The sequence below is a fragment of the Canis lupus genome, chromosome 14, assembly GCF_011100685.1.
Source record: "Canis lupus familiaris isolate Mischka breed German Shepherd chromosome 14, alternate assembly UU_Cfam_GSD_1.0, whole genome shotgun sequence".
In the NCBI taxonomy this organism is placed as follows: domain Eukaryota; kingdom Metazoa; phylum Chordata; class Mammalia; order Carnivora; family Canidae; genus Canis; species Canis lupus.
Window position 1 is genome coordinate 1,578,179 of NC_049235.1, and position 26,315 is coordinate 1,604,493.

The 26,315-nt window shown below is 36.8% G+C and overlaps 1 protein-coding gene across 1 annotated transcript; it reads left to right on the forward strand.

Moving 5' to 3' along the window:
* Nucleotides 1–1,752: 1,752 nt before the first annotated feature.
* OR2AV2 (olfactory receptor family 2 subfamily AV member 2) lies at nt 1,753–2,721 on the forward strand. The gene has a single exon (XM_038557530.1). It carries the CDS (start codon nt 1,753–1,755, stop codon nt 2,719–2,721), a length of 969 nt encoding a protein of 322 aa, XP_038413458.1.
* The last annotated feature ends 23,594 nt before the right edge of the window (nt 2,722–26,315 follow it).

Genomic DNA, 26,315 nt, shown 5'->3' on the forward strand with positions numbered 1-26,315 from the left:
GGGTGGAAGGGGAGGAGGGCAGGGGGTGGGGGTGAGTGGGTGATGGGCACTGAGGGGGGCACTTGACGGGATGAGCACTGGGTGTTATTCTGTATGTTGGTAAATTGAACACCAATAAAAAATTATTTTATTAAAAAAATATTACCAAACTATAGGGTTCAGAAAAGGAGATTTGTCCATTAATAAGGCAGAATGCAACATACAACATGAGAGATTGATGACCACAGAATATAGGAGGTGAGAGAAATACCATGTCTCAGGACCACAGAAGAAAGAACATTTGAGATGGAACTTTGAAAATGGGCAATATACCTTATCCATCAAATCAAAGCTGAGTTCTTGTTTCTCTACTCAGTAGTTTTTGGAAAATTGTCTCAAACTTATGGATTATTCACAACCTTCCCCCATCACACTCATACACCTTCTATAAATCCCTGTACTTAACATTATTTTAATTGCACCTACAGGTACAGGCAAAACTGCAAGAAATAGAGGAATTGCTTTGACTTATTATGAAAACATGCACATGTTTGGGACTGATTAGGTACCTTAAGGCATTGATTTTGCCACTTATGCAAAGTAAATTTCAAATTATGCCCAATATAGGCATTTAACCCTGTTGACCAAAAAACGTTCTAGAATCTCTATGCTCCCTAATTATTTTAATCTGCATATCACTCCTGTGGTGTGGGTATACTTCAGTTCAATTTTACAAGGAAAAGAGATAAGAGACACAGAAAGATGATCCAACTACACCAAGGCAATCATGCAGGTAAATGTGATGATTTGATGAAGAGAGCTTCAAACTCTAGTACTGATCATCAGGAGGCTGTGCTTTTAACTGATCTACAACACTGCATCTGCTTCTATAGTTTATAAGTCCAACTAAACCTTTGCTAAGCAAGATATTCTATATTTTAAAATAAAGAATTTCTTCAAAGATGGACCTTAACAGTCTCCTCCATCATGACCTTCTGTCTTACTTTTGTACAGCATCAGCTGATAGCTTGAATTACTTTGATGAGATAAACTGCATGCAGAGTAGGGAAACTTCTGTGAAACTAGAAACAACAACATTTGTGAAGTCTTCTTAAATACTGATGCTATTATTAGAAATTCTAGTTTACCTAACTTAAGAGATACTTGAGTTGGGATTAGAGCAAGAAAGACTCATGGGAAAATGGGCAAATTCTCTATGTGAGAGAGAAAAGGCAAGCACAAATAACACTCAATTCTGCAAATTCTTATCTGTCCTCAGGTTATCAAAGCCTCTTATCATCTTCAAGAGAATCTTCATTTGCTATAAAGTCTCCTAGGACTGAGTGAAAGTGTTGATTTTTTAAAATTTAAAATGATCATAACTCTCCTGTTGAAGTTATATCTGCACAGAACCTCAAGGTGATGAATTTGTAAGTGCTTAAAAATATACACATGATACATTTTCATCAAATTGATTAGCTTTTAGTTGATAGAACTTTAAATGTATCTGTGTTCTTATTTGGTTACTATTAGTGACTACAGTTTGTAACAGTAGCTACAGTATGTGAATAGTAGTTTATTGAGTAATTTATGAGATATAATTTTATATGTCAATAAGTTATTTATAACACTAAAGAGATCTCAACAAGGAACACAATCAGCGTGAACATATTCAGAAGAGTCCTGATAGTAAGAAAAGTAGATGAGATGCACGGCAACATATCAGATGGAATGGTGTTCTTACCATTGTTTTCTGGGCAATAATGTTCAGCCATGGAGAGAAACAATAAGACCATCACCACAGATTTTATCCTCTTGGGGCTCTGGCCTGAGTTTAGCCACCTTGCGGTCCTTATCTGCTTCATTCTTATGGTTTACCTTATGGCTGTAATGGGCAATGCTGTTCTCATTCTCCTCATCTGGTTGGATTCTCGACTCCACTCTCCTATGTACTTCTTGCTCAGCCAGCTCTCCCTTATTGATGTGGCCTTGATCTCAACTACAGTCCCCAAAATGGTCACCAACTTCTTCTCAGGGAAAAGGACCATATCACAGATTGGCTGTGGAGCTCAGATTTTATTCAGCTTAACCTTGGGAATTTCTGAGTGCCTTCTACTGACTCTCATGTCCTATGACCGCTACATTGCCATCTGCAATCCACTACGTTACTCAATCTTGATGAGCCATACCACCTGTAAACAGATGGTTGTTGGGTCCTGGGCAGGAGGGGCAATAACTTCCCTGGTTCATACAGCCTATGTCATGCACTTAGCCATCTGTCATCCTCGAGAGATCCCACACTTCTTGTGTGAGGTCATGGCACTCCTTAAGCTCACTTGTGAGGACATTTCAGCCTATGTGAAGTCAGTGGTGGTCTCAAGCTTTCTGGTGGTCCTCATCCCTCTGAGTCTCATCCTGGCTTCCTACATCCACATATTTCTTGCTGTCCTCCGCATGAACTCCCTTGAAGGTAAAAACAAGGCCTTGGCCACATGCTTCTCCCACCTCTGTGTGGTCAGTCTCTACTTTGGCCCTGCCATATTAGTCTATATGAGGCCAGGATCCTTTAAAACTCCCAAAATAAACCAGTCCCTTTTTATGTTTAATGCCATTCTTACTCCTATGCTTAATCCCCTCATCTATAGCCTGAGAAACAAGGATGTCATAGCAGCTCTGAAGAGTATAATCATCAGTAGAATCCTCCTAAAAAAGATGAAAAGACAGCTAGGTTGCCATACATAATTATAATCATTTATTTGAACATTGATTTGTTCTAAAAGCCTTTAATACTTAACAAATATTTTATGAGAATAATGGATATATGAGAGGTCCTTTGTTTCAATCCCCATATTGTGTGAAAATAAAAAATAAAATGAAATATAAAATAAATTTTGATGTTCTTATAACACAACCCAAAGGTCTAATTCTTCCAACAAAAAAATCCTGAAAATGCACTGCTTTTATAAATAACAGACATCATTTTTGCTCATATATATGTACTCCTCTGGCTAAACATACTTATGAATAAGAAGGCATGAGCTGCTCCTAAGAACAGTGAGGGAATTAAGAATTTTTTTTGAGTGTTATTATTTTTTTTTAATTTTTTAAAATTGTAGTTCAATTTGCCAACATTTAGCATAACACCCAGTGCTCATTCCTCCAAGTGCTCCCCTCAGTGCCCATCACCCAGTCACCCTAACCCCCCACTCACCTCCCTTTCCACTACCCCTTGTCTGTTTCCCAGAGTTAGGTGTCTCTCAAGTTTTCTCACCCTCACTGATATTTTCACTCATTTTCTCTCCTTTCCCTTTATTCCCTTTCACTAATTTTTATATTCCCCAAATGAATGAGACTACATAATGTTTGTTCTTCTCTGATTGACTTATTTCACTCAGCATACTACCCTCCAATTCCAACCACATTGATGGGAATTTGTCATTTTGAATGGCTGAGTAATATTCCATTGTATACATACAACTCATCTTCATCCATCCATCTTTTGACGGACACTAAGGCTCCTTCCACAGTTTGGCTACTGTGGACATTGCTGCTATAAACATTGGGGTGCAGGTGTTCCAGCGTTTCACTGCATCTGTATCTTTGGGGTAAATCCCCAAAAGTGCAATTGCTGGGTCGTAGGACAGATCTGTTTTTAACTCTTTGAGGAACCTCCACACAGTTTTCCAGAGTTAGCTGGGGGCATCACAATGCCAGATTTCAGGTTGTACTATAAAGCTGTGGTCATCAAGACAGTGTGGTATTGGCACAAAAACAGACACATAGATCAATGGAACAGAATAGAGAATCCAGAATGGACCCTCAACTCTATGGTCAACTAATATTTGACAAAGCAGGAAAGACTATCCACTGGAAGAAAGACAATTTCTTCAATAAATGGTGCGGGGAAAATTGGACATCCACATGCAGAAGAATGAAACTAGACCACTCTCTTGCACCATACACAAAGATAAACTCAAAATGGATGAAAGATCTTAATGTGAGGCAAGATTCCATCAAAATCCTAGAGGAGAACACAGGTAACACCCTTTTTATACTTGGACACAGCAACTCCTTGCAAGATACATCCATGAAGGCAAGAGAAACAAAAGCAAAAATGAACTATTGGGACTTCATCAACATAAGAAGCTTCTGCACAGCAAAGGATACAGTCAACAAAACTCAAAGACAACCTACAGAATGGGAGAAGATATTTGCAAATGATATATCAGATAAAGGGCTAGTATCCAAGATCTATAAAGAACTTATTAAACTCAACAGCAAAGAAACAAACAATCCAATCATGAAATGGGCAAAAGACATGAAGAGAAATCTCACAGAGGAAGACATAGACATGGCCAACATGCACATGAGAAAATGCTCCGCATCACTGGCCATGAGGGAAATAAATCAAAACCACAATGAGCTACCACCTCACGCCAGTGAGAATAGGGAAAATTAACAAGACAGGAAACAACACATGTTGGAGAGGATGTGGAGAAAGGGGAACCTTTTTGCCCTGTTGGTGGGAATGTGAGCTGGAATTAAGAATTTTATGTTTGGCTGAGGATGCATAACTTCTTTTTATTTTTTGAAGATTTTATTTATTATTCATGAAAGACCCAGAGAAGAGAGGCAGAGACACAGGCATAGGGAGAAGCAGGCTCCATGCACGGAGCCTGATGTAGGACTTAATGCCGGGACTCCAAGATCATGCCCTGAGCCTAAGGCAGATGCTTAACCTGTGAGCCACCCAGGTGTCCCCAGGAAGCATAACTTCTAATGGCAGGACTCAATTGTTATGGCATTAAAATAACATGACTTGAATTATGAATGGCAACTTTCAGGTTCCCAAAAGCTCACACATTTGCAACCCAGTCAGTACTCTTTTTCCTTTCCTTTCCTTTCCTTTCCTTTCCTTTCCTTTCCTTTCCTTTCCTTTCCTTTCCTTTCCTTTCCTTTCCTTTCCTTTCCTTTCCTTTCCTTTCTCCTTTCCTTTCCTTCCTTTTATTCTCTCTTTTCTTTTTCTTTCTTTCTTCTTTATTTTCTATTCTTTTTAATGAGGAACAAAGAGTAAACCTGATGCCTTTCTCTTCACCTCAAAAATTTTTAGGTTTTGTTTTGTACTCTTCCTTCTGGATTCATACTCATTTTCAAAACCCATTTTAAGCCTAGACATACATGAGGAAGATACATGTATCAATTATATACCCCTGAAGTTTATAGATTTTGTTATTAGGATTATTGTGTCAAAATAGAACTGATAGAGGTTTCGTAATTCTTTCTTTGCTCACATAGGCAGAATCAAATTTTGTCCAATATTAAATATACTGCAATTGTTTGAAGACAAAGGAAGTTTTAAAACATAAATTCAACAATATAGAATTTTAGGTTATTCTATTACCCTGTGACCTAGGCTTATCCTTTTATGGTAAATCACATTGTAGGTACTTTTCTTAAAATAACATTCCTGAGAGTTCACATTTGGCAGGATTACTATCTCTCAATCATGGAAAAGTGTTCCCTTCATAGATATAGGCTGGTGCTGGTGAGCTCAATCAAGTAAGGTAGGACACAGGATGAATTTGAGCCTTATCTTGCTTGCTCCTTCATCTCAATACTACAAAACATTTATAACATTGTGAATCAGAATAAAAGATCAAATTAAAAGTTAAATGTAGTGAACAGAATGAAGAGACAGAAAACAAGAACTTTATGGAAGTAAACTATTTTGTATAATACTCTAATTATGGGTATATGTTTGCATTGGAAGACTGCAAAATTCTGTCAATCGGAGAAATTGGAATAAAATACTACCTACCTTCTAGGATTTCTGAGAGGATTAAATGAGTTAATATATGTAAACTACTCAGAACAGTGCAGGCAACAAGGAAGTCCTTGTTACATAGATACATGCATCCAATGGAAAGACATTTGCTTAGAACACAGTAGGAAAGTGATAGAACTAGACTTTTTAAGCCTTTCTTCCTATGCATGGTAATTGAGGCTTTATTTTTATAGGTAATAAAGATGTACCATATTTATTTTAACTTGGATGTCATATAACTGTGTACTAAAATCAGACTTTTTTAGTTTTAAGGATTTTCTATATTTCAAAAGAACACTTTGCAGTATTTTCAAAAGTATACTTAATTTTGTTGTCCTCACTTGTTATTTCTAATATGTCTCTATCTGGCAGCAAAAAGGAAGAGTCAACTAAGTCTTCTTGTGTATTCTAGAATGACATGGGATTGTATCCCACTATATTGGCAACTATCAGAGTAGCAGGTGTGCCTGAGGATAGGAGCTCCAAAGACAAAATAAATACAACCCCCTCTAAAGAAAGACAGAAAACTGGAATTAATACTATCAGAGGCTAAAGTATAAGAGATTTCTCAAGAATACAAAATAGGCAAGATATCAGCATTATGAAATGAAAAAAATAAAAATGAACCAAGTGAACATATTGTGACAAAGATGACAGTTGAAGTGAAAATACAAATAGTAAAGAAGCAATAGAAAAGATACAGCTAAAAAATAAATTTGTCACATGAATGAACTCCTCCCAAAGGTCCTAGAAAAGAGTTAAGAGGTAGGAAAAAAAAGAGTCAACAGATACAGAAACTAAATGAGTAAGTTTCCATCCTGATATGAGAATTCTGAAAGGAAAAAAATGGAAAAGAGGATAATGCTGTCTCCACAAAATCTAGCAAACTAAGTTCAATAGCACATTAAGAGGATTATACAAGGTGATCAAGTGAGATATATTCCTGAACATAAGGATGGTTCAACCTATAAATATCAATCAATGTGACACACCACAGAAAAAGAGGGAGGGGGGAAAATTACATGAATACCTTACTGGATGTGGAAAAAATTCTGTTGCAATAATAGTTTTATTTTCTCAAAAACATTTGTAACTTTTAAAACTTTATCTAATGCTATTATAACTCTTAGAATTTTGTAATTGCTATTGGTATTAAGAACTTAATAAAGTTTATCATCTTTTTATTCAAAAAAGAGAAAAATTATTTGCCAGAATTTTAAAAACTTTCATGAGGAAAACACTCAACAAACTAGGAATAGATGGAAACAACTTCAGTATAATAAAGGCTATATATGAGATTTCAGTAGTGGAGTATTATACTCAATGGTGAAAGATTAAAAGTTTTTTTCAGGGCACCTGGGTGGCTCAGTAATTGAGCATCTGCCTTTGGCTCAGTTTGTGGTCCTGGGGTCCTGGGATCAAGTTCTGCATCAGGCTCTCTGCATGAGGCCTAGTTCTCTCTCTATGTCTCTCATGAATAAATAAATACAATCTTTAAAAAAACAAAATAAAAGTTTTCCTCTAAGATTAAGAACAAGATAGGGATGTCCACACTCACCCATTTACTTTCAACATAGTATCAGAAATCCTACCCAGAGTCACTAGTCAAGAAAAATAAATAAAATGCTTCCAAATTGAAAAGAAGTAAAATTATTTGTTTGTAGATGACATGAGAAAAAAAGAACCACTAAAGATTCTTAAAAAATATATTTTACTTATTTATTCTTGAGACACACAGAGAGAGAGAGAGAGGCAGAGACATGAGCAGAGGGAGAAGCAGGCTCCATGCAGGGAGACTGATGTTGGACTCTATCCCAGGACTGTGGGGTCATGCCCTAAATTGAAGGAAGATGCTCAACCGCTGAGCCACCCAGGTGTCCCTAAAGATTATTTAATTTTTTTAAAAATTACACTTAGTTACCATACAGTGTAATATTAAAGGGTGTACAATATAGTGATTTAACACTTTCATACGACACCTGATGCTCCTCACAAGTGTTGTCCTGAGCCCTCTTAATCTACTTAACTTATCCCCCATTCACTACCTCCCTAGTAACCATTAGTTTGTTCTCTATAGTTAAGAGTCTAAAATCTTAAAGATAAAAAAGCCAACTTTTATAACAAATAAACTCATCAGATTTTCAGTACACAAAACCAATTCACTAACAATAAGAAATGTAAAAAGACATTTAAAAAATTTTGTTTACAGTGGCATCAAAAAGAATAAAATGCTTATGAATAAATCTATCCAAGCAAGTGAAAACTACAAGACATTACTGAAAGAAATAAAAGACACAAATTAATGGAAAAATAACATGTGTTTATCGATTGAAAGACTTAATATTGTTAAGATATCAAGACTACCCAGAATAATATATAGATTCAATACAATCCCTACCAATGTTATCCATAGTGATCTACAGATTCAATGCAATTCTTATCAGAATCTCAAAAGCGGGAGGCGGGGGGGCAAGATGGGAAGAGTAGGGTCCCCAAGTCACCTTCTCCACCAAATTCCCTAGATAACCTTCAAATCATCCTGAAAACCTACGAATTCGGCCTGAGATTTAAAGAGAGAACAGCTGGAATGCTACAGTGAGAAGAGTTCAGGCTTCAACCACAGTAGGAAGACGGGGTTGGGGAAGAAAGAAAGAAACAAAAGGCATCCAAGGGGGAGGGGGCCCCACGAGGACCCAGGCTAAGGCCACAGCAAGTGTCCCCAGGACAGGAGAGCCCCATCCTGGAGAAGCAGGGGTTTCACCGATCTTCCCAGGAGTTGGAGCAGGATTCCAGGAGGGGCGGGGATGCCCTCAGCCTCCCTGGGACACTAACAGACACCTGTGCCCCGGGGAGAGTGTGCCATAACCCCTGGCTGAGCTCCCTAAGGGCTGCAGCACGCACACAACTGGACCTAGGAGCAGCTCGGAGGGGTTCGGGAGGCGGCTCTGCGGAGGGGGCTGCACAGCACTGGGAACAGCTTGGAGGCGCCAGAGGCAAAGGCTCTGTGCGGAAGGGGCTGCATGGCCCGGGAACAGCTAAGGGGCGGCAGAGGCAGAGGCTCCGCTGAGGGGGCTGCACATCCTGGAGCATGATTCCAATAGCACAGGCCTGGGAGCACAGGGTGCCGGGGACACAGCCCAAGATCCAGCGCTCCCCCCAGGACAGGAAGAGGCTAGGAGGGCACAGGACAGCAAGGACACTCTTGCCGCAGGACAGCCTCCAGCTGAGCAGATCAGCGGCCCGCCCCAGGAGCATCCAGGCCCTCCAGGCTGAGAGCTCCGTAGTTACTGCAGGAGCTAAATCCAGGGCTGGAGAGCTGGCCCTGCTACTGTTGGTGTTTCTCCTGGGGCCTCACAGGATAAATAACCACCACTGAGGCTCACAGTGGCCTTACCAGATAAACAGCTTAAACATCTTTCACTGAGCCCTGCACTAGGCAGGGAGCTGAGCAGCTACCCCACTTGCTAACATCTGAAAATCAGCACAGCAGACCCCTCCCCCAGAAGACCAGCTAGACCGACAGGGGAAAAACAAATTATTGACCAAGAAGCACTGGAAAGTTCCAGGGGAAGTCAAGGGATTTACAGTAAACAGAATCAGAGGGTACTCCTCCTTGTTTTTTGTTTTTTGATTTGTTTGCTTCCCCCAACCCGGTTTTTTTCTTTCTTCTTTTTCCTCTTTTTCTTTTTTCTTTTTTTCTTTTTCTTTTCTTCTCTTCTCTCTTTTTCTCCTTTTCCCATTACAACTTGTTTTTGGCCACTGAGCAAAATGACTAGAAGGAAAACCTCACCTCAAAAGAAAAAATCAGAAACAGTCCTCTCTCCCACAGAGTTACAAAATTTGGATTACATTCAATGTCAAAAAGCCAATTCAGAAGCAATATTATAAAGGTACTGGTGGCTCTAGAAAAAAGAAGAGAGACTTCATGACAGCAGAATTTAGATCTAATCAGGAAGAAATTAAAAATCAATTAAATGAGATGCAATCCAAACTAGAGGTCTTAACGATGAGCGTTAACGAGGTGGAAAAACGAGTGAGAGACATAGCAGACAAGTTGATGGCAAAGAGGGAAACTGAGGAGAAAAAGAGACAAACAAAAGATCATGAGGATAGATTAAGGAAAATAAATGACAGCCTGAGGAAGAAAAATCTACGTTTAATTAGGGTTCCCAAGGGCGTGGAAAGGGACAGAGGTCCAGAATATGTATTTGAACAAATCATAACTGACAACTTTCCTAATCTGGGGAGGGAAACAGGCATTCAGATCCAGTAAATAGAGAGATCCGCCCCTAAAATCAATAAAAACTGCTCAACACCTCGACGTTTAATAGTGAAGCTTGCAAATTCCAAAGATAAAGAGAAGATCCTTAAAGCAGCAAGAGACAAGAAATCTCTAACTTTTATGGGGAGAAATATTAGATTAAAAGCAGATCTCTCCACAGAGACTCTTAAAATTCCCCTTTAAGAAGAAGTCCAATGGAACAATCCACAAAAACAGGGACTGAATAGGCATCATGATGACACTAAACTCATATCTTTCAATAGTAACCCTGAATGTGAATGGGCTTAATGACCCGATCAAAAGGCCCAGGGTTTCAGGCTGGATAAAAAAGTAGGACCCATCAATTTGCTGTCTACAAGAGACACATTTTAGACAGAAGGACACCTACAACCTGAAAAATGAAAGGTTGGAGAACCAAGTACCATTCAAATGGTCCTCAAAAGAAAGCAGGGGTAGCCATCCTTATATCAGATAAACTAAAATTTACCCCGAAGACTGTAGTGAGAGATGAAGAGGGACACTATATCATACTGAAAGTATCTATCCAAGAAGAGGACTTAACAATCATCAATATATATGCCCTGAATGTGGGAGCTGCGAAATATATCAATCAATTAATAACCAAAGTTAAGACATACTTAGATAATAATACAGTTATACTTGGTGATTTAAATATAGCACTTTCTACACTCGATAAGTTTGCTAAGCACAACATCTCCAAAGAAACAAAGCTTTAAATGAAACACTGGACCAGATGGATTTCACAGATATCTACAGAACTTTACATCCAAACTCAACTGAATACACATTATTCTCAAGTGCACTGGAACTTTCTCCAGAATAGACCACATACTGGGTCACAAATCAGGTCTGAACCAATAACAAAAGACTGGAATTGTCCCGTGCATATTCTGAGACCAAACTGCCTTGAAAATAGAACTAAATCACAAGAAGAAGTTTGGATGGATTTCAAACAGATGTAGGTTAAGGAACATCCTGCTAAAAGATGAAAGGGTCAACTAGAAAATTAAGGAAGAATTAAAAAGTTTCATAGAAACTAGTGAGAATGAGGATACAACCATTCAAAATCTTTGGGATACAGCAAAATCAATCCTGAGGGTGAAATACATTGCACTACATGCATCCATCCAAAAACTGGAAAGAACTCAACTACAAAACTTAACCTTACACCTAAAGAGCTAGAGATAAAACAGCAAATAGATCCTACACCCAGCAGAAGAAGAGAGTTAATAAAGATTCGAGCAGAACTCAATGAAATCGAGACCAGAAGAACCGTGGAACAGATCAACAAAACCAGGAGTTGGTTCTTTGAAAGAATTAATAAGATAGACAAACCATTAGCTGCCTTATTAAAAGAAAATAGAGAAGACTCAAATTAATAAAATCATGAATAAGAAAGGAGAGATCACTACCAACACCAAGGAAATACAAACTATTTTAAAAACATTATGAACAGCTATACACCAATAAATTAGGCAATCTAGAAGAAATGGGCGCATTCCTGGAAAGCCACAAACTACCAAAACTGGAACAGGAAGAAATAGAAAACCTGAACAGGTCAATAACCAGGGAGGAAATTGAAGCAGTCATCCAAAACCTCCCAAGACACAAAAGTCCAGGGCTACATGGCTTCCCTGGAGAATTCTATCAAACTTTTAAGAAGAAACCATGCCTATTCTACTAAAGCTGTTCGGAAAGATAGAAAGAGATGGAGTACTTCCAAACTCGTTCTATGAGGCCAACATCACTTTAATTCCAAAACCAGACAAAGACCCCACCAAAAAGGAGAATTACAGACCAATAGCCCTGATGAACATGGATGCAAAAATTCTAACAAGATACTAGCCAGTAGGACCCAACAGGACATTAAGATGATTATTCACCATGACCAAGTGGGATTTATCCCTGGGAAGTAAGGTTGGTGAACACTCGTAAAGCAATCAATGTGATTGATCATATCAGCAATAGAAAAAACGAGAACCATATGATCCTCTCAATAGATGAAGAGAAAACATTTAACAAAATACAGCATCCATTCCTTATCAAAACTCTTCAGACTGTAGGGATAGAGGGAACATCCCTCAACATCTTAAAAGCCATCTATGAAAAGCCCACAGCAAATATCATTCTCAATGGGGAAGCACTGGGAGCCTTTACTCTAAGATCAGGAACAAGACAGGGATGTCCACTCTCACCACTGCTATTCAACATAGTACTGGAAGTCCTAGCCTCAGCAATCAGACATCAAAAAGACATAAAAGGCATTCAATTTTTTTCATTTATTTATGATAGTCAGAGAGAGAGAGAGAGAGAGAGACATAGGCAGAGGGAGAAGCAGGCTCCATGCACTGGGAGCCCGATGTAGGATTCGATCCTGGGTCTCCTGGGTCTCCAGGATTGCGCCCTGGGCCAAAGGCAGGCGCCAAACCTCTGCGCCACCCAGGGATCCCCATAAAAGGCATTCAAATTGGCAAAGAAAAAGTCAAACTCTCCCTCTTCACCGATGACATGTTACTCTACCTAGAAAACCCAAAAGCCTCCACCCCAAGATTGCTAGAACTCATACAGCAATTTGGCAGTGTGGCAGGATACACAATCAATGCCCAGAAGTCAGTGACATTTCTAGACACTAACAATGAGACTGAAGAAAGAGAAATGAAGGAGTCAATCCCATTTACAATTGCACCCAAAAGCATAAGATACCTAGGCATAACCCTAACCAAAGAAGTAAACGATCTATACCCCAAAAACTATAGAAGACTTCAGAAAGAAATTGAGGAAGACACAAAGACATGGAAAAATATTTAATGCTCAATGATTGTAAGAATTAATATTGTGAAAAATGTCAATGTTACCCAGAGCAAGTAACACGTTTAATGCAATCCCTATCAAAATACCATGGACTTTTCAGAGAGTTGGAACAAATTATTTTAAGATTTGTGTGGAATCAGAAAAGACCCGGAATTACCAGGGGAATTTTAAAAAAGAAAACCGTAGCTGGGGACATCACAGTGCCAGATTTCAGGTTGTACTACAAAGCTGTGGTCATCAAGAAAGTGTGGTACTGGCGCAAAAACAGACACATAGATCAATGGAACTGAATCCAGAATCCAGATGTGGACCCTCAACTTTATGGCGAACTAATATTCAACAAAGGAGGAAAAACTATCCACTGGAGAAAGACAGTCTCTTCAATAAATGGTGCTGGGAAAATTGGACTTCCACATGCAGAGGAATTACTAAACACCTCTCTTGCACCATCCACAAAGATAAACTCAAAATGGATGAAAGATCTTAATGTGAGACAAGATCCCATCTAAATCCTAGAGAACACAGGCAACACCATTTTTGAACTTGGTCACAGTAACTTCTTGCAAGATTCATCCAGAAGGCAAGAGAAACAAAAGCAAAAATGAACTATTGGGACTTCATCCAGATAAGAAGCTTTTGCACAACAAGAGATATCGTCAAAACTCAAAGGCAACCTAGAGAATGGGAAAAAATTTATTTGCAAATGACGTATTAGATAAAGGGCTAGTTTCCAAGATCTATAAAGAACTTATTACATTCAACAGCAAAGAAACAAATAATCCAATTATGAAATGGATAAAAGTCATGAACAGAAATTTCGCAAAGGAAGACATAGACATGGCCAACATGCACATGAGAAAATGCTCTGCATCACTTGCCATCAGGGAAATACAAATCCAAACCACAATGAGATACCACCTCACATCAGTGAGAATGGGCAAAATTAACAAGGCAGGAAACCACAAATGTTGGAGAAGATGCGGAGAAAAGGGAACCCTCCTGCACTGTTGGTGGGAATGTGAACTGGTGCAGCCACTCTGGAAAACTGTGTGGAGGTTACTCAAAGAGTTAAAAATAGATCTGTCCTACACTCTGCAATTGCGCTGCTGGGGATTTTCCCCAAAGGTACAGATGCAATGAAACGCCTGGACACCTGTACCCCGATGTTTCTAGCAGCAATGTCCACAATAGCCAAACTGTGGAAGGAGCCTCAGTGTCCATCAAAAGATGAATGGATAAAGAAGATGTGGTTTATGTATACAATGGAATATCACTCAGCCATTAGAAACGACAAATACCCACCATTTGCTTCGACATGGTTGGAACAGGAGGGTATTATGCTGAGTGAAATAAGTCTATCAGAGAAGGACAACCATTATATGGTCTCATTCATTTGGGGAATATAAAAAATAGTGAAAGAGAATAAACGGGAAAGGTGAAAAATTGAGTGGGAAATATCAGAAAGGGAGATAGAACATTAAAGACTCCTTACTCTTGGAAACGAACTAGGGGTGGTGGAAGGGGAGGTGGGCGGGGGATGCGGTTGACTTGGTGACATGCACTGAGGTGAGCACTTGACCTGATGACCACTGGGTGTTATTCTATATGTTGGCCAATTTATCACTAATAAACAATAAATTTATAAAAATAAAAAGAATCTCAAAAGCATTTTGGCGACTTTTAAAAATCTCTCTTAAAATTCACATGGAATCCCAAGAGACATTAAATAGTCAAATATATCTTGAAAAGGACAACAATTTTAAATTTAAACCGAACCCAGAAATGTAAATGTTAATGGCCTTAGTGTCAATGATAAGTCCCCCAGAAGAAACCACAGGGGAAGTTTTCATTACATTACATTTTACAACAATATAATAAATGTGACACCAAAAGCATGAGCAACAGAAGGAAAATAGATAAATGGAGCTATACAAACTCACACTTTTTGTGCCTCCAAAGACACATCAACAGTAAAAAGGAAACCTATGGAATGGAAGAATGTATTTGTAATTCATATATCTGATAAAAGATTAAAGACCAGAATGTATAAATAATTTACAACAGAACAATAAAATAATCCAAATAACCCAATTAAAATGAATGCAAAGCTTGACTAGGCCATTTTCCCAAGATGATTCACAAATGAGCAAGAGGAATATGAAAAGATGCTTAATATCATTAATCATTAGAAAAATTAAAATCAAAGGCACAATGATGTATCAATTCAGATCCATTCAAAATTTTACTATCGAAAACAAAAACTAGAAAATAACGTGTGCATGTAGGATGCAAAGAAATTGGAAACTTTGTGCACTGTGGTAGGATTGTAAAAAGATGCAACTGATATGGAAAATAGTATTGTAGTTCTTCAAAAAAATTAAATATATAAATGCTAGATGATCCAACACCCCACTTCTGGGCATATATTCAAAAGGACTGAAAAGGAACACCTGGGTCGCTCAGTGGTTGAGTGTCTGCCTTTGGCTCAGGGTGTGATCCTGAGAGGAGTCCCATATTGGGATCCTTGCATGGAGCCTGCTTCTCCTGTTTCTGCCTCTCTCTGTCTCTCTCTGTGTCTTTCATGAATAAGTAAATAAAATCTTAAAAAAAACAAAACTAAAGAGTGTGTCACCAAGATTGCTTCTCACTTTCCATTACCTCATAAATACACTGAATATACAGCATACATGGGTCAGTTTTCTCTGAGAGATATCCAGAACACTTGTTTGATTGACTCTTATATATCAGGTGACTGAGAAAATACCCAAATTAAAACAGGTGGGAAAGACTGAGACATAGTTTTGTCATAAACCCCACCCAAGGAACATTACTTTTACAATCAGGAGGAAACCTCCAAAACCAAGATTCTCCCTAAGAAGGAAAAGTTTGGAGCACACATTTAGCACTCCAACTTTTGAAGCTGTCAACCAAGGCATGGACTCCCAAATATCCTAGCTCTAATATCCATGGGGCTTGAATTCACAAGTCCCATAAAACAACAGCAAATTGATAAGCAGTTGTTAAATGCACATGCATGACCCAAGGATATAACCTCAGGCTCAAGTCCTCCAGGACTATAAAAAACAAAGAGGTAGTTTTATTTGGGTGCACAAACGTTCATGAGGACTATTCTTTCTGGTTCAACTCAGATTAGGTAGACATAAGCACTCAGCCCCATTTCTCCCTGGAAGGGTTTAGACTATATCTAATATTCCCACTTTTTCGAATGCTTACTGAAGGTCAGAATTGCAATTAGACTGCATTGAGGAATAAAGACCCAGGTAATTAGTAGTCTCATGAGAGCCTAAATAGGCATATTGGTATTTTCCATGTGTTTGGGACACTCTGAGTAGTCTCTTGCACTGAAAGCTACTGAAAACAAACGTGACAGCTTTAAAATTCACAAACATTTGAGAGGGAACCCAGGTCATGGGCTGAGCTAATTGATAAAGTTTACCTACTATGTAAAGCCAGTCTGTAAAACTAAGAATTTGTTTGTTTAATCAAATGACCAGAAAGGAGCCTCGGTGTCCAACGAAAGATGAATGGATAAAGAAGATGTGGTTTATGTATACAATGGAATATTACTCAGCTATTAGAAATGACAAATACCCACCATTTGCTTCAACGTGGATGGAACTGGAGGGTATTATGCTGAGTGAAGTAAGTCAGTCAGAGAAGGACAAACATTATATGTTCTCATTCATTTGGGGAATATAAATAATAGTGAAAGGGAAAATAAGGGAAGGGAGAAGAAATGTGTGGGAAATATCAGAAAGGGAGACAGAACGTAAAGACTGCTAACTCTGGGAAACGAACTAGGGGTGGTAGAAGGGGAGGAGGGCGGGGGGTGGGAGTGAATGGGTGACGGGTACTGGGTGTTATTCTGTATGTTAGTAAATTGAACACCAATAAAAAAATAAATTAAAAAAAAATAAAAAAAAATAAAAAAAAAATAAAAAAAGACTGAAAAAAAAAAAAATGACCAGAAAGCAACACAAGGAGTCAAGAAAAATGAAACAGAGGAATATGTTCAAAACAAAAAAAGATACATCAGAAACCAATCTTAATGAAATGCACCTAAATTATTTAACCAATAGACAGTTCAAACTAATAGCCATAAACATGCTCACCAATGTCAGGAACACAACATATGGACAACAAAAGAATTTCAAAAAGAAATTGAAAATATTTTTAAAAAGAAGCAAATGTAAACTGCAGACTGAAATATGTAGTAACAACTGGAAAATTTGATAGAGGTTTCAATATCAAACTAAGTCAAATGGAAGGATCAGTAAACTTGAAGACAAGAAGAGGAAATCATAAAATCAGTTGAACAAAAATGTAAAAAAATATTTAAAAATTGAAGATATCTTAAGGGACTTATAGAATATCATGAAGTAAACTAATACTTATACTATAGATGTTCCAGGAGGAGAAGAAAGAGAAAAATGGGGAGTAAATTTCTTCAAAGAAATAATGGATGAACACTTTAACCTGAGGGGAAAAAAACAGACATCCAGATCCAGGAAGCCCAAAAAGTACAAAATAATATTAATCTAAAGGAATCCACACTAGACATAAGTGTCAAAGTTAAAGACAAAGAGATAATGTTAAGAGACAACAAGAGAAAAACAATTTGTTATGTACAAGGGAATCCCCGTAAGAATATGAAAGAATTTTTCAACATAAATTCATTAGGCTAGGATAGAATGGGATTCAAAGTGCTGAAAACAAAACAACAACAAAAACAAACAAACAAATAAACATGCCAACCAAGATTACTGTACCTGGAAAACTTACTTTTCAGAATTGAAAGAGACTAAAGAGTTTCTCAGACATACTAAAGCTGAAGACATCATTAGTACCAGAGTGGCCTTACAAGAAATATAAAAGGAAGTTCTTCAAACTTAAATGAAAGGACACTAATTTTAAACATAAAAAAAACATATGTAAGTATAAAACTCACTGGTAAAGAAAATTTCATAATTCAAATCAGAATATTCTAATATTGTAAATGTAGTGAGCAATTCACTAATAACTAGTATTAAATTTGGAAGATAAATGTATCTAAAATAAATATAACTACACTAATTTGTTAATGGATACTATAAAGAAGAAGTAAAATGTGACGTCAGAAACAAACTATGAGAGGGTGCAGAATCGTAGTTTTTGTATACTTTTTAAAAAAGATTTTATTTATTTATTCATGAGAGACACACCCAGAGGCAGAGACACAGGAGGAGGCAGAAGAAGCCTCCATGCAGGGAGCCCAATGTGGGACTAGATTCCAGGACTCCAGGATCATGCCCTGAGCCAAAGGCAGATGCTCCACTGCTGAGCCACTCAGGCATCCTAGTTTTTGTATACTTTTGAAGTGAATTTGTTAGCTTAAAATAGACTACTGTGACTACCAGCTGTTTTATGTAAGCTTCATGATAACTAAAAAATGATAACCTAAAATTAATACACAAAAGTTAAAGGAATCAATACATACCACAATATTAAATTATTGAAATACAGAGAAAAGAAAGAGAAAGAAAGAAAAAAGAGAAAGAAGAAAGGAAAGAAAGAAAGAAAGAAAAAGAAAGAAAGAAAGAAGAAAAGAAAGAAAGAAAGAAGAAAGAAAGAAAGAAAGAAAGAAAGAAAGAAAGAAAGGAAAGAAAGAAAGAAAGAAAGAAAGAGAAAGAAAGAAAGGGACGCCAGGGTGGCTCAGCAGTTTAGCACCTGCCTTCAGCCCAAGGCATGATCCTGGAGTCCCAGGATGGAGTCCCACATCATGTTCCCTGCATGGATCCTGGTTCTCCCTCTGCCTGCGTCTCTGCCTCTCTCTCTCTCTCTCTCTCTTTCTCTCATAAATAAATAAATAAATAAATAAATAAATAAATAAATAAATAAAATCTTTTTAAAAAAGAGAAAAAGAAAGAAGGAAAGAAAGAAAAAGAAAGAATAATGAAGCCAAAAGAAAATAATAAATTAACTATAGCAAGTACATACTTATCAATAAATACTTTAAATGTAAATGGATTACATTCTCTAGTCAAAAGACCCAGAGGAGCCAAATTAAAACAAACAACAAGACCCTACTATATGCTGCCTTGAATATCTTGAAAAAGATATTCCTTGCAAATAAAAATCAAAAGAAAGCAAGAGCAGCTATACTTATACCAGGAGAAATAAACCTAGCAAACCACTATAATAAGACAGAAAAAGGAGATTGTTGGATGATGATAAAGAGGTAAATTCATTAAGAGGAAATAATACTGATAAATATATAGGAACCTAACATTGAAGCACTCAAATATATTAATCAAATAGATCTGAAGACAAAAATAGAGAACAATAATATAGTTGTAAGTGATTTCAATACCCAACTTTTAAAAATAGGTCATCCAGACAGAAAATCAATAAGGAAATCCTGATTTAACTTACACTTTATATAAGATGGACCTAAGAGACATATACAGGTCATGTCATTCAACAGTAGCAAATACACATTCTTCTCAAGTGCATCTGTAACATTCTCAAGAATAGATTATATGTTAGGGTACAAAACAGCATTAAGAAATAAAATAAGATTGAAATCGTATTAAGTATCTTCCAACTGTAATGATATGAGAATAGAAATCAATTACAAGAAGAGAACTAAAACAAACTAGGGGTGGTAGAAAGGGAGGTGGGCGGGGGGGTGGGGTGACTGAGTGACGGGCACTGAGGTGGGCACTTGATGGGATGAGCACTGGGTGTTATTCTATTTGTTGGCAAATTGAACACCATTAAAAAATAAATTTACAAAAAAAATTAAAAAAAAAGAAAAAAGAAAAATATAAAAATATAAAGAAAAAAACAAGAGGAGAACTAGAAAATCCACAAATCTGTGGAACTAAACAACATGCTTCTGAACAAACAGTGGGTAAAGTAGAAATAAAAAAGGAATTTTTTTAAAAAAATTATTTATTTATTCATGAGAAACAGAAAGAGAGAGAGAGAGAGAGAGGCAGGCAGAGGGAGAAGCAGGCTCCCTGCAGGGAGCCCGATGTGGGATCACGCCCTGGGCCTAAGGAGGCGCTAAACTGCTGAGCCACCCAGGCTGCCCAAAAAGGAAAACTTTAAAATAAATTGAGACAAATGAAAATGGAAACACAAAATGCTAAAACTTATGGAATGTAGCAAAAGCAGTTCCAAGAAGTTTGTAGTGATAAATGCCTCCATTAAAAAATAATAATAATAATAATAATAAAATCTAAAAATAAAAACCTCAAGGGACTAGAAAAAACAGCAAACAAAGCTTGAAGATAGAAAAACAAAGAAAATTATAAAAGTGGAAATTGGTAAAATAGAGACTACAAAGACAAGAGAACAAAATCAATTAAACTAATAGTGGTTTATTAAAAAAATAAACAAATTTGACAAACTTAAGCCAGGCTAAGAAAATAAAGAAGTATATTCAAAAAAAAAATCAAAAAGGAAGATCACACATTAAAACTGAGAATACAAAAACAAAGAATCACAATAAACTACTATAAATAATAATATGCCAACAAATTAAATAACCTTAAATAAATGGATAATTCCTAGAAACAGAAAACCTTCCAAGACTGAACCATGGAAACATAGAAAATATGAACAGATTAATTGCTAGTGAGGAGATTGAAGCATTAACTAAAAACCTCTCAACAAAGAAAAGCCTAGAAATGATAGCTTCCCTGATAAATTATACAAAACATATTACAAAGGATTCTTGCCAGTCCTTCTCAGACTTCCAAAAACAATGAACAATATGGAACACATTATATGAGGTCAGCGTTACCCTGATGAAAAAGCCAGACATAGATAGTAATAAAACAAAATTACAGGCCAATATCTCTGATGAATATAGATCCAAAAATTGTGAACTAAACACCAGCAAAAACTCAACAGCAAATTAAAAGGCCTATATGCCATAATCAAGCAAGACTTATCTCTGGAATGCAAGAGTGGTTGAACATACTCAAATCAATAAATAGTAGGATATATCATGTTAATAGAAGTAAAGATTAAAATTATATGTTCATCTCAATAGATGCAGAAGAAAATAAATTGACAAAATTTACAATCCATTCATCATAAACACACTCAACAAATGATATAGTATATAATTCAAAAAAAATAAAGCCCATATATGTCAAGCTGACAGCTAACATGGTATCCAATAGTGAAAGAGTGAGAACTTTCACTCTGAGATTAGAAACAAGACAATGGTGATGAGTATCATGTCTACTACTTAAAATAGTATAGGGAATTCTAGCAGAAACAAGCAAGCAAGAAAAATAAATTCAAGAAGCCTAAATTGGAAACTAAGAAGTAAAACTGTTAATGTTTGCAGCTGACATTATCAGCTGCATATCGTATAGTGAGAATATTCTAGATTCTGCCAAAAATGCAAGAGCTAATAATTCAGTAAAATTCCAAGACAGAAAATGAACACTAAACATCAGTTGTAATTCTTTGCATTAACAATGATCTATCTGTAAAAGTAGTAGAGGAAACAGCCCAATTCACAATAGCATCAAAAATAATGAAATACTTGGGAATAAATTTAACCAAGGAGGTGAAAAATCTGTACACTGAAAAATTATGACATTAATGAAAGAAATCAAATAAGACGCAAATAAATGAAAATATACCCCATATCAGGTACTAAAATAATTAATATTGTCAAAATGTCCATACTACTAAAGGTCATCAATATAGATTCAATTCAATTGCTATGAAGATTTCAATGGCAGTTTTCACAGAAATAGGAGAAAAATCCCAACATTCATATAAAACCACAAAAACCCTGAATATCCAATTAAATCCTGAACATTAAAAGCAAAAAAGGAGGCATCATATTTCTTTAATTTTCAAGTTACAATACAGAAGTATAGTAATGAAAACATTATGATACCAGCATAAATACTAGCATACAGACCAATAGAATAGGATGCAGAGCCCAGAAATAACCCTCACATGTACAGTTAGCTCATATTTGCAAAATGACAATGGGGAAAACGTAGTCTCTTCAATAAATGGTTAATATATAAATGGTTGAATATTTAAATGTAAATAGAATAAACCAAATATTTATTGTAAGCCATTCACAAAAATTAACTCACTATGCATTATATATATATAAATGTAAAATCTAAAACCATAAAAATCCTGGAAGAACACCGGAAAAAAACCTCCATGACATTAGTCTTACCGATAACATTCTTGGATATGAAAGAAAAGCAGAAGCAAAAAAGCAAAATTAAAAATCAAAAAGTAGAACTACATCAAAATAAAACATCTCCAATAAAAAATGTAAAAAAAAAGTAAAAACAAAATAAAACATCTGCACAGAAAATTAAAAATCGAAAGGAAAAAATAAACAAAATGAAAACACAACCTACTGATTAGAAGATATCTGTGAGGGGATGCCTTGAGTGACTCAGCAGTTGAGCATCTGCCTTGGGCTCAGGGCATGATCCCGGGGTCCAAGATGAGTCCCATATCAGGCTCCCAGCAAGGAACCTACTTCTCCCTCTGCCTGTTTCTCTGCCTTCTCTCTATGTCTTTCATGAATAAATAAATAAAATATTTTAAAAAACACAAATATTAAATAAGAGGTTAATATATAAAGTATGCATAAAAAACTAATACAACTCAGCAGCAAAAAAATCTATTAATAAGTTTTAAAGGGATCAAAGAATATAAATAGACATTTTTGCTAAAAAAAAATCACATTGTCCATAGGTACATGAAAATATGCTCAACTTCACTGATCAGAAAAAAATGCAACTACAAACCATATTGAGATATCACATCATACCTTTTATGATGACTATTATCCAGAATGACAAGGAGTAACAAAGTGCTGACAAAGATCCAGATAAGTGGAATATTTGTGAACTGTTGGTGGGAAAATGAATTGCTGTACCCTCTATAGAAAAATACTATGAAGGTTCCTCAAAAAGTAAATATAAAAATACCATACCATCCACTAATTCCACTTTGGGGTATATCCTTATGGAGATGGAATTATTGTATCTGAGAAATATCTGCACCTCCATGTTTCTTGCATCACTATTTATATAGGCTATAACATGGAAACAACTTAAGTGTCCACCAACACATGAATGAATAAAGAAATTTATGCTCTCACTACTTTTTTTTTAAAATTTTTATTTATTTATGATAGTCACAGAGAGAGAAAGAGAGGCAGAGACACAGGCAGAGAGAGAAGCAGGCTCCATGCACCGGGAGCCTGATGTGGGAATCGATCCCGGGTCTCCAGGATCGCGCCCTGGGCCAAAGGCAGGTGCCAAACCGCTGTGCCACCCAGGGATCCCTCTCTCACTACTTTTACTCAATATAATCTTGAAAATCTCAGCTACAGTAATCACACACACACACATACACACACACACAAGAAGAAATAAAAGACATCCAGATTATATGCACAAGTAAAACTGTCCTTATTTACAGATGACATGAAACTATTTGTAGAATCCCTAAATATTCCACCAAAAATATTTAGAACAGATAAATTAATTCAGAAAAGTTGCAGGAAGCAAAATTAATATACATAAATTGGTCATATTTTTAAATTTTTAACAATATATTGTAGAATCATAATATGTTACACTATGTTATAGTGTATATAATTTCATTAACCATGAATAGAATGATAAACAGTAGAGTCCTTATCAGGATATTTTATGTAAACATAGTATATATTGTAGAACTACATTAAGAGGGAAAAAGACCTTTAGAACAAACAAAAATAGTGCTGTGCTTTTTAAGATATTTACTGTTTACTCTAAAATTACATTTCCCTTATTTCACCAGCTTCTACATTCCTTAAGAGTTCCTGCCAGTACTGAGTTGTTTTTTTTTTTTTCATTTTTTTACTGGAGTTCAGTTTGCCAACATACAGCATAACACCCAGTGCTCATCCCGCCAAGTGCCCCCGTCAGTGCCCGTCACACAATAACCCCAAGCCCCTGCCCACCTCCCTTTCCACTACCCCTTGTTTGTTACCCAGAGTTACGCGTCTCTCATGTTTTGTCACCCTCAGATATATTTTCATTCATTTTCTCTCCTTTCCTCTTTATTCCTTTTCATGAATTCTTATATTCCCCAATGAATGAGACCATATAATGTTTGTCCTTCTCCGATTGACTTATTTCACTCAGCATAATACCCTCCAGGTCCCTCCATGTCCAAGCAAATGGTGAGGATTTGTCGTTTCTAATGGCTGAGGAATATTCCATTGTGTACATAAACCACATCTTCTTTATCCATTCATCTTTCCATGGACACCGAAGCTCCTTCCACAGTTTGGCTATTGTGGACATTGCTGCTAGAAACATCAGGGTGCAGGTGTCCCGGCGTTTCATTGCATCTGTATCTTTGGGGTAAATCCCCAACAGTGCAATTGCTGGGTCGTAGGGCAGGTCTATTTTTAACTCTTTGAGGAACCTCCACACAGTTTTCCAGAGTGGCTGCACCAGTTCACATTCCCACCAACAGTGCAGGAGGGTTCTCCTTTCTCCACATCCTCACGAACATTTGTTGTTTCTAGTCTTGTTAATTTTCTCCATTATCACTAGTGTGAGGTGGTATCTCACTGTGGTTTTGATTTGTATTTCCATCATGGCCAGTGATGCAGAGCATTTTCTCATGTGCTTGTTAGTCATGTCTCTATCTTCCTCTGTGAAATTTCTATTCATGTTTTTTTCCCATTTCATGATTGGATTGTTTGTTTCTTTGCTGTTGAGTTTAATAAGTTCTTTATAGACATTGGATACTAGCTCTTTATCTTATAGGTCATTTGCAAATATCTTCTCCCATTCTGTAGGTTGTCTTCTTTTTTTATTAATTTTTTTATTGGTGTTCAATTTGCCAACATATAGAATAACACCCAGTGCTCATCCCATCAAGTGCCCCCCTCAGTGCCCGTCACCCAGTCACCCCCACTTCCTGCCCACCTCCCTTTCTACCACCCCTAGTTCGTTTTTTAGTTTTGTTGACTGTTTCTCTTGCTGTACAGAAGCTTTTTATATTGATGAAGTTCCAATAATTCATTTTTGCTTTGTTTTCCCTTGCCTTCATAGATGTATCTTGCAAGAAGTTGCTGTGGCCATGTTCAAAAAAGGTGTTGCCTGTGTTTTCCTCTAGGATTTTGATGGATTCTTGTCTCACGTTTAGATTTTTCATCCATTTTGAGTTTATCTTTGTGTATGTGTAAGAGAATGGTCAAGTTACATTGTTCTACATGTGGTTGTCCAATTTCCACAGCAACATTTATTGAACAGACTGGCCTTTTTCCAGTGGATATTCTTTCCTGCTTTGTCAAATATTGGTGGACCGTAGAATTGAGGGCCCATTTCTGGATTCTGGATTCTGTTCCATTGATCTATGTGTCTGTTTTGTGTGCCAGGACCACACTGTCTTGATGATCACAGCTTTAAAGTACCACCTGAAATCCGGCATTGTGATGTCCCCAGATCTGGTTTCCTTTTTTAACATTGTCCTAACTCTTTGGAGTGTTTTCTGATTCCACACAATACTTAAGATGATTTGCTCCAACTCTCTGATGAAAGTCCATGGTATTTTGATAGGGATTGCATTAAATGTGTAAATTTCCCTGGGTAGCATGGACACTTTCAGAATATTAATTCTTCCAATCCATGAGCATGGAATAATTTTCCTTCTCTTTTTGACTTCCTCAATTTTTTTCAGAAGTTTTCTGTAGTCTTTATGGTATACATCCTTTACCACTTTGGTTATGCTTATTCTTACGTATCTAATGCTTTGGGTGCAATTGTAAATGGGATTGACTCCTTATTTTCTCTTTCTTCAGTCTCATTGTTAGTGTGTAGAAATGCCACTGATTTGTGGGCATTGATTTTGTGTCCTGCCACACTGCCGAATGGCTGTATGAGTTCAGGCAATCTTGGGGTGGAGTCTTTTGGGTTTTCTTTTCTTTTCTTTTCTTTTCTTTTCTTTTCTTTTCTTTTCTTTTCTTTTTTTCTTTTCTTTTCTTTTCATCTTTTCTTTTCTTTTCTTCTTTTCTTTTCTTTCTTTTCTTTTCTTTTGGGTTTTCTATGTAGAGTATCATGTCATCTGCGAAGAGGGAGTGTTTGACTTCTATGCCAATTTGAGTGCCTTTTATTTCTTTTTGCTGTCTGATTGCTGAGGCTAGGACTCCTAGTACTATGTTGAATAGAGTGGTGAGAGTGGACTTCCCTGTCGTGTTCCTGATCTTAAGAGAAAGGCTATCAGTGTTTCCCCATTGAGAATAATATTTGCTGTGGGCTTTTTGTAGATGGCTTTTAAGATGCTGAGGAATATTCTTTCTATCCCTACACCTGAAGAGTTTTGATCAGG

Excerpts from the sequence above, each read along its gene's own strand:
- OR2AV2 (XM_038557530.1), top strand. The coding sequence starts at position 1,753 with ATGGAGAGAAACAATAAGACCATCACCACAGATTTTATCCTCTTGGGG.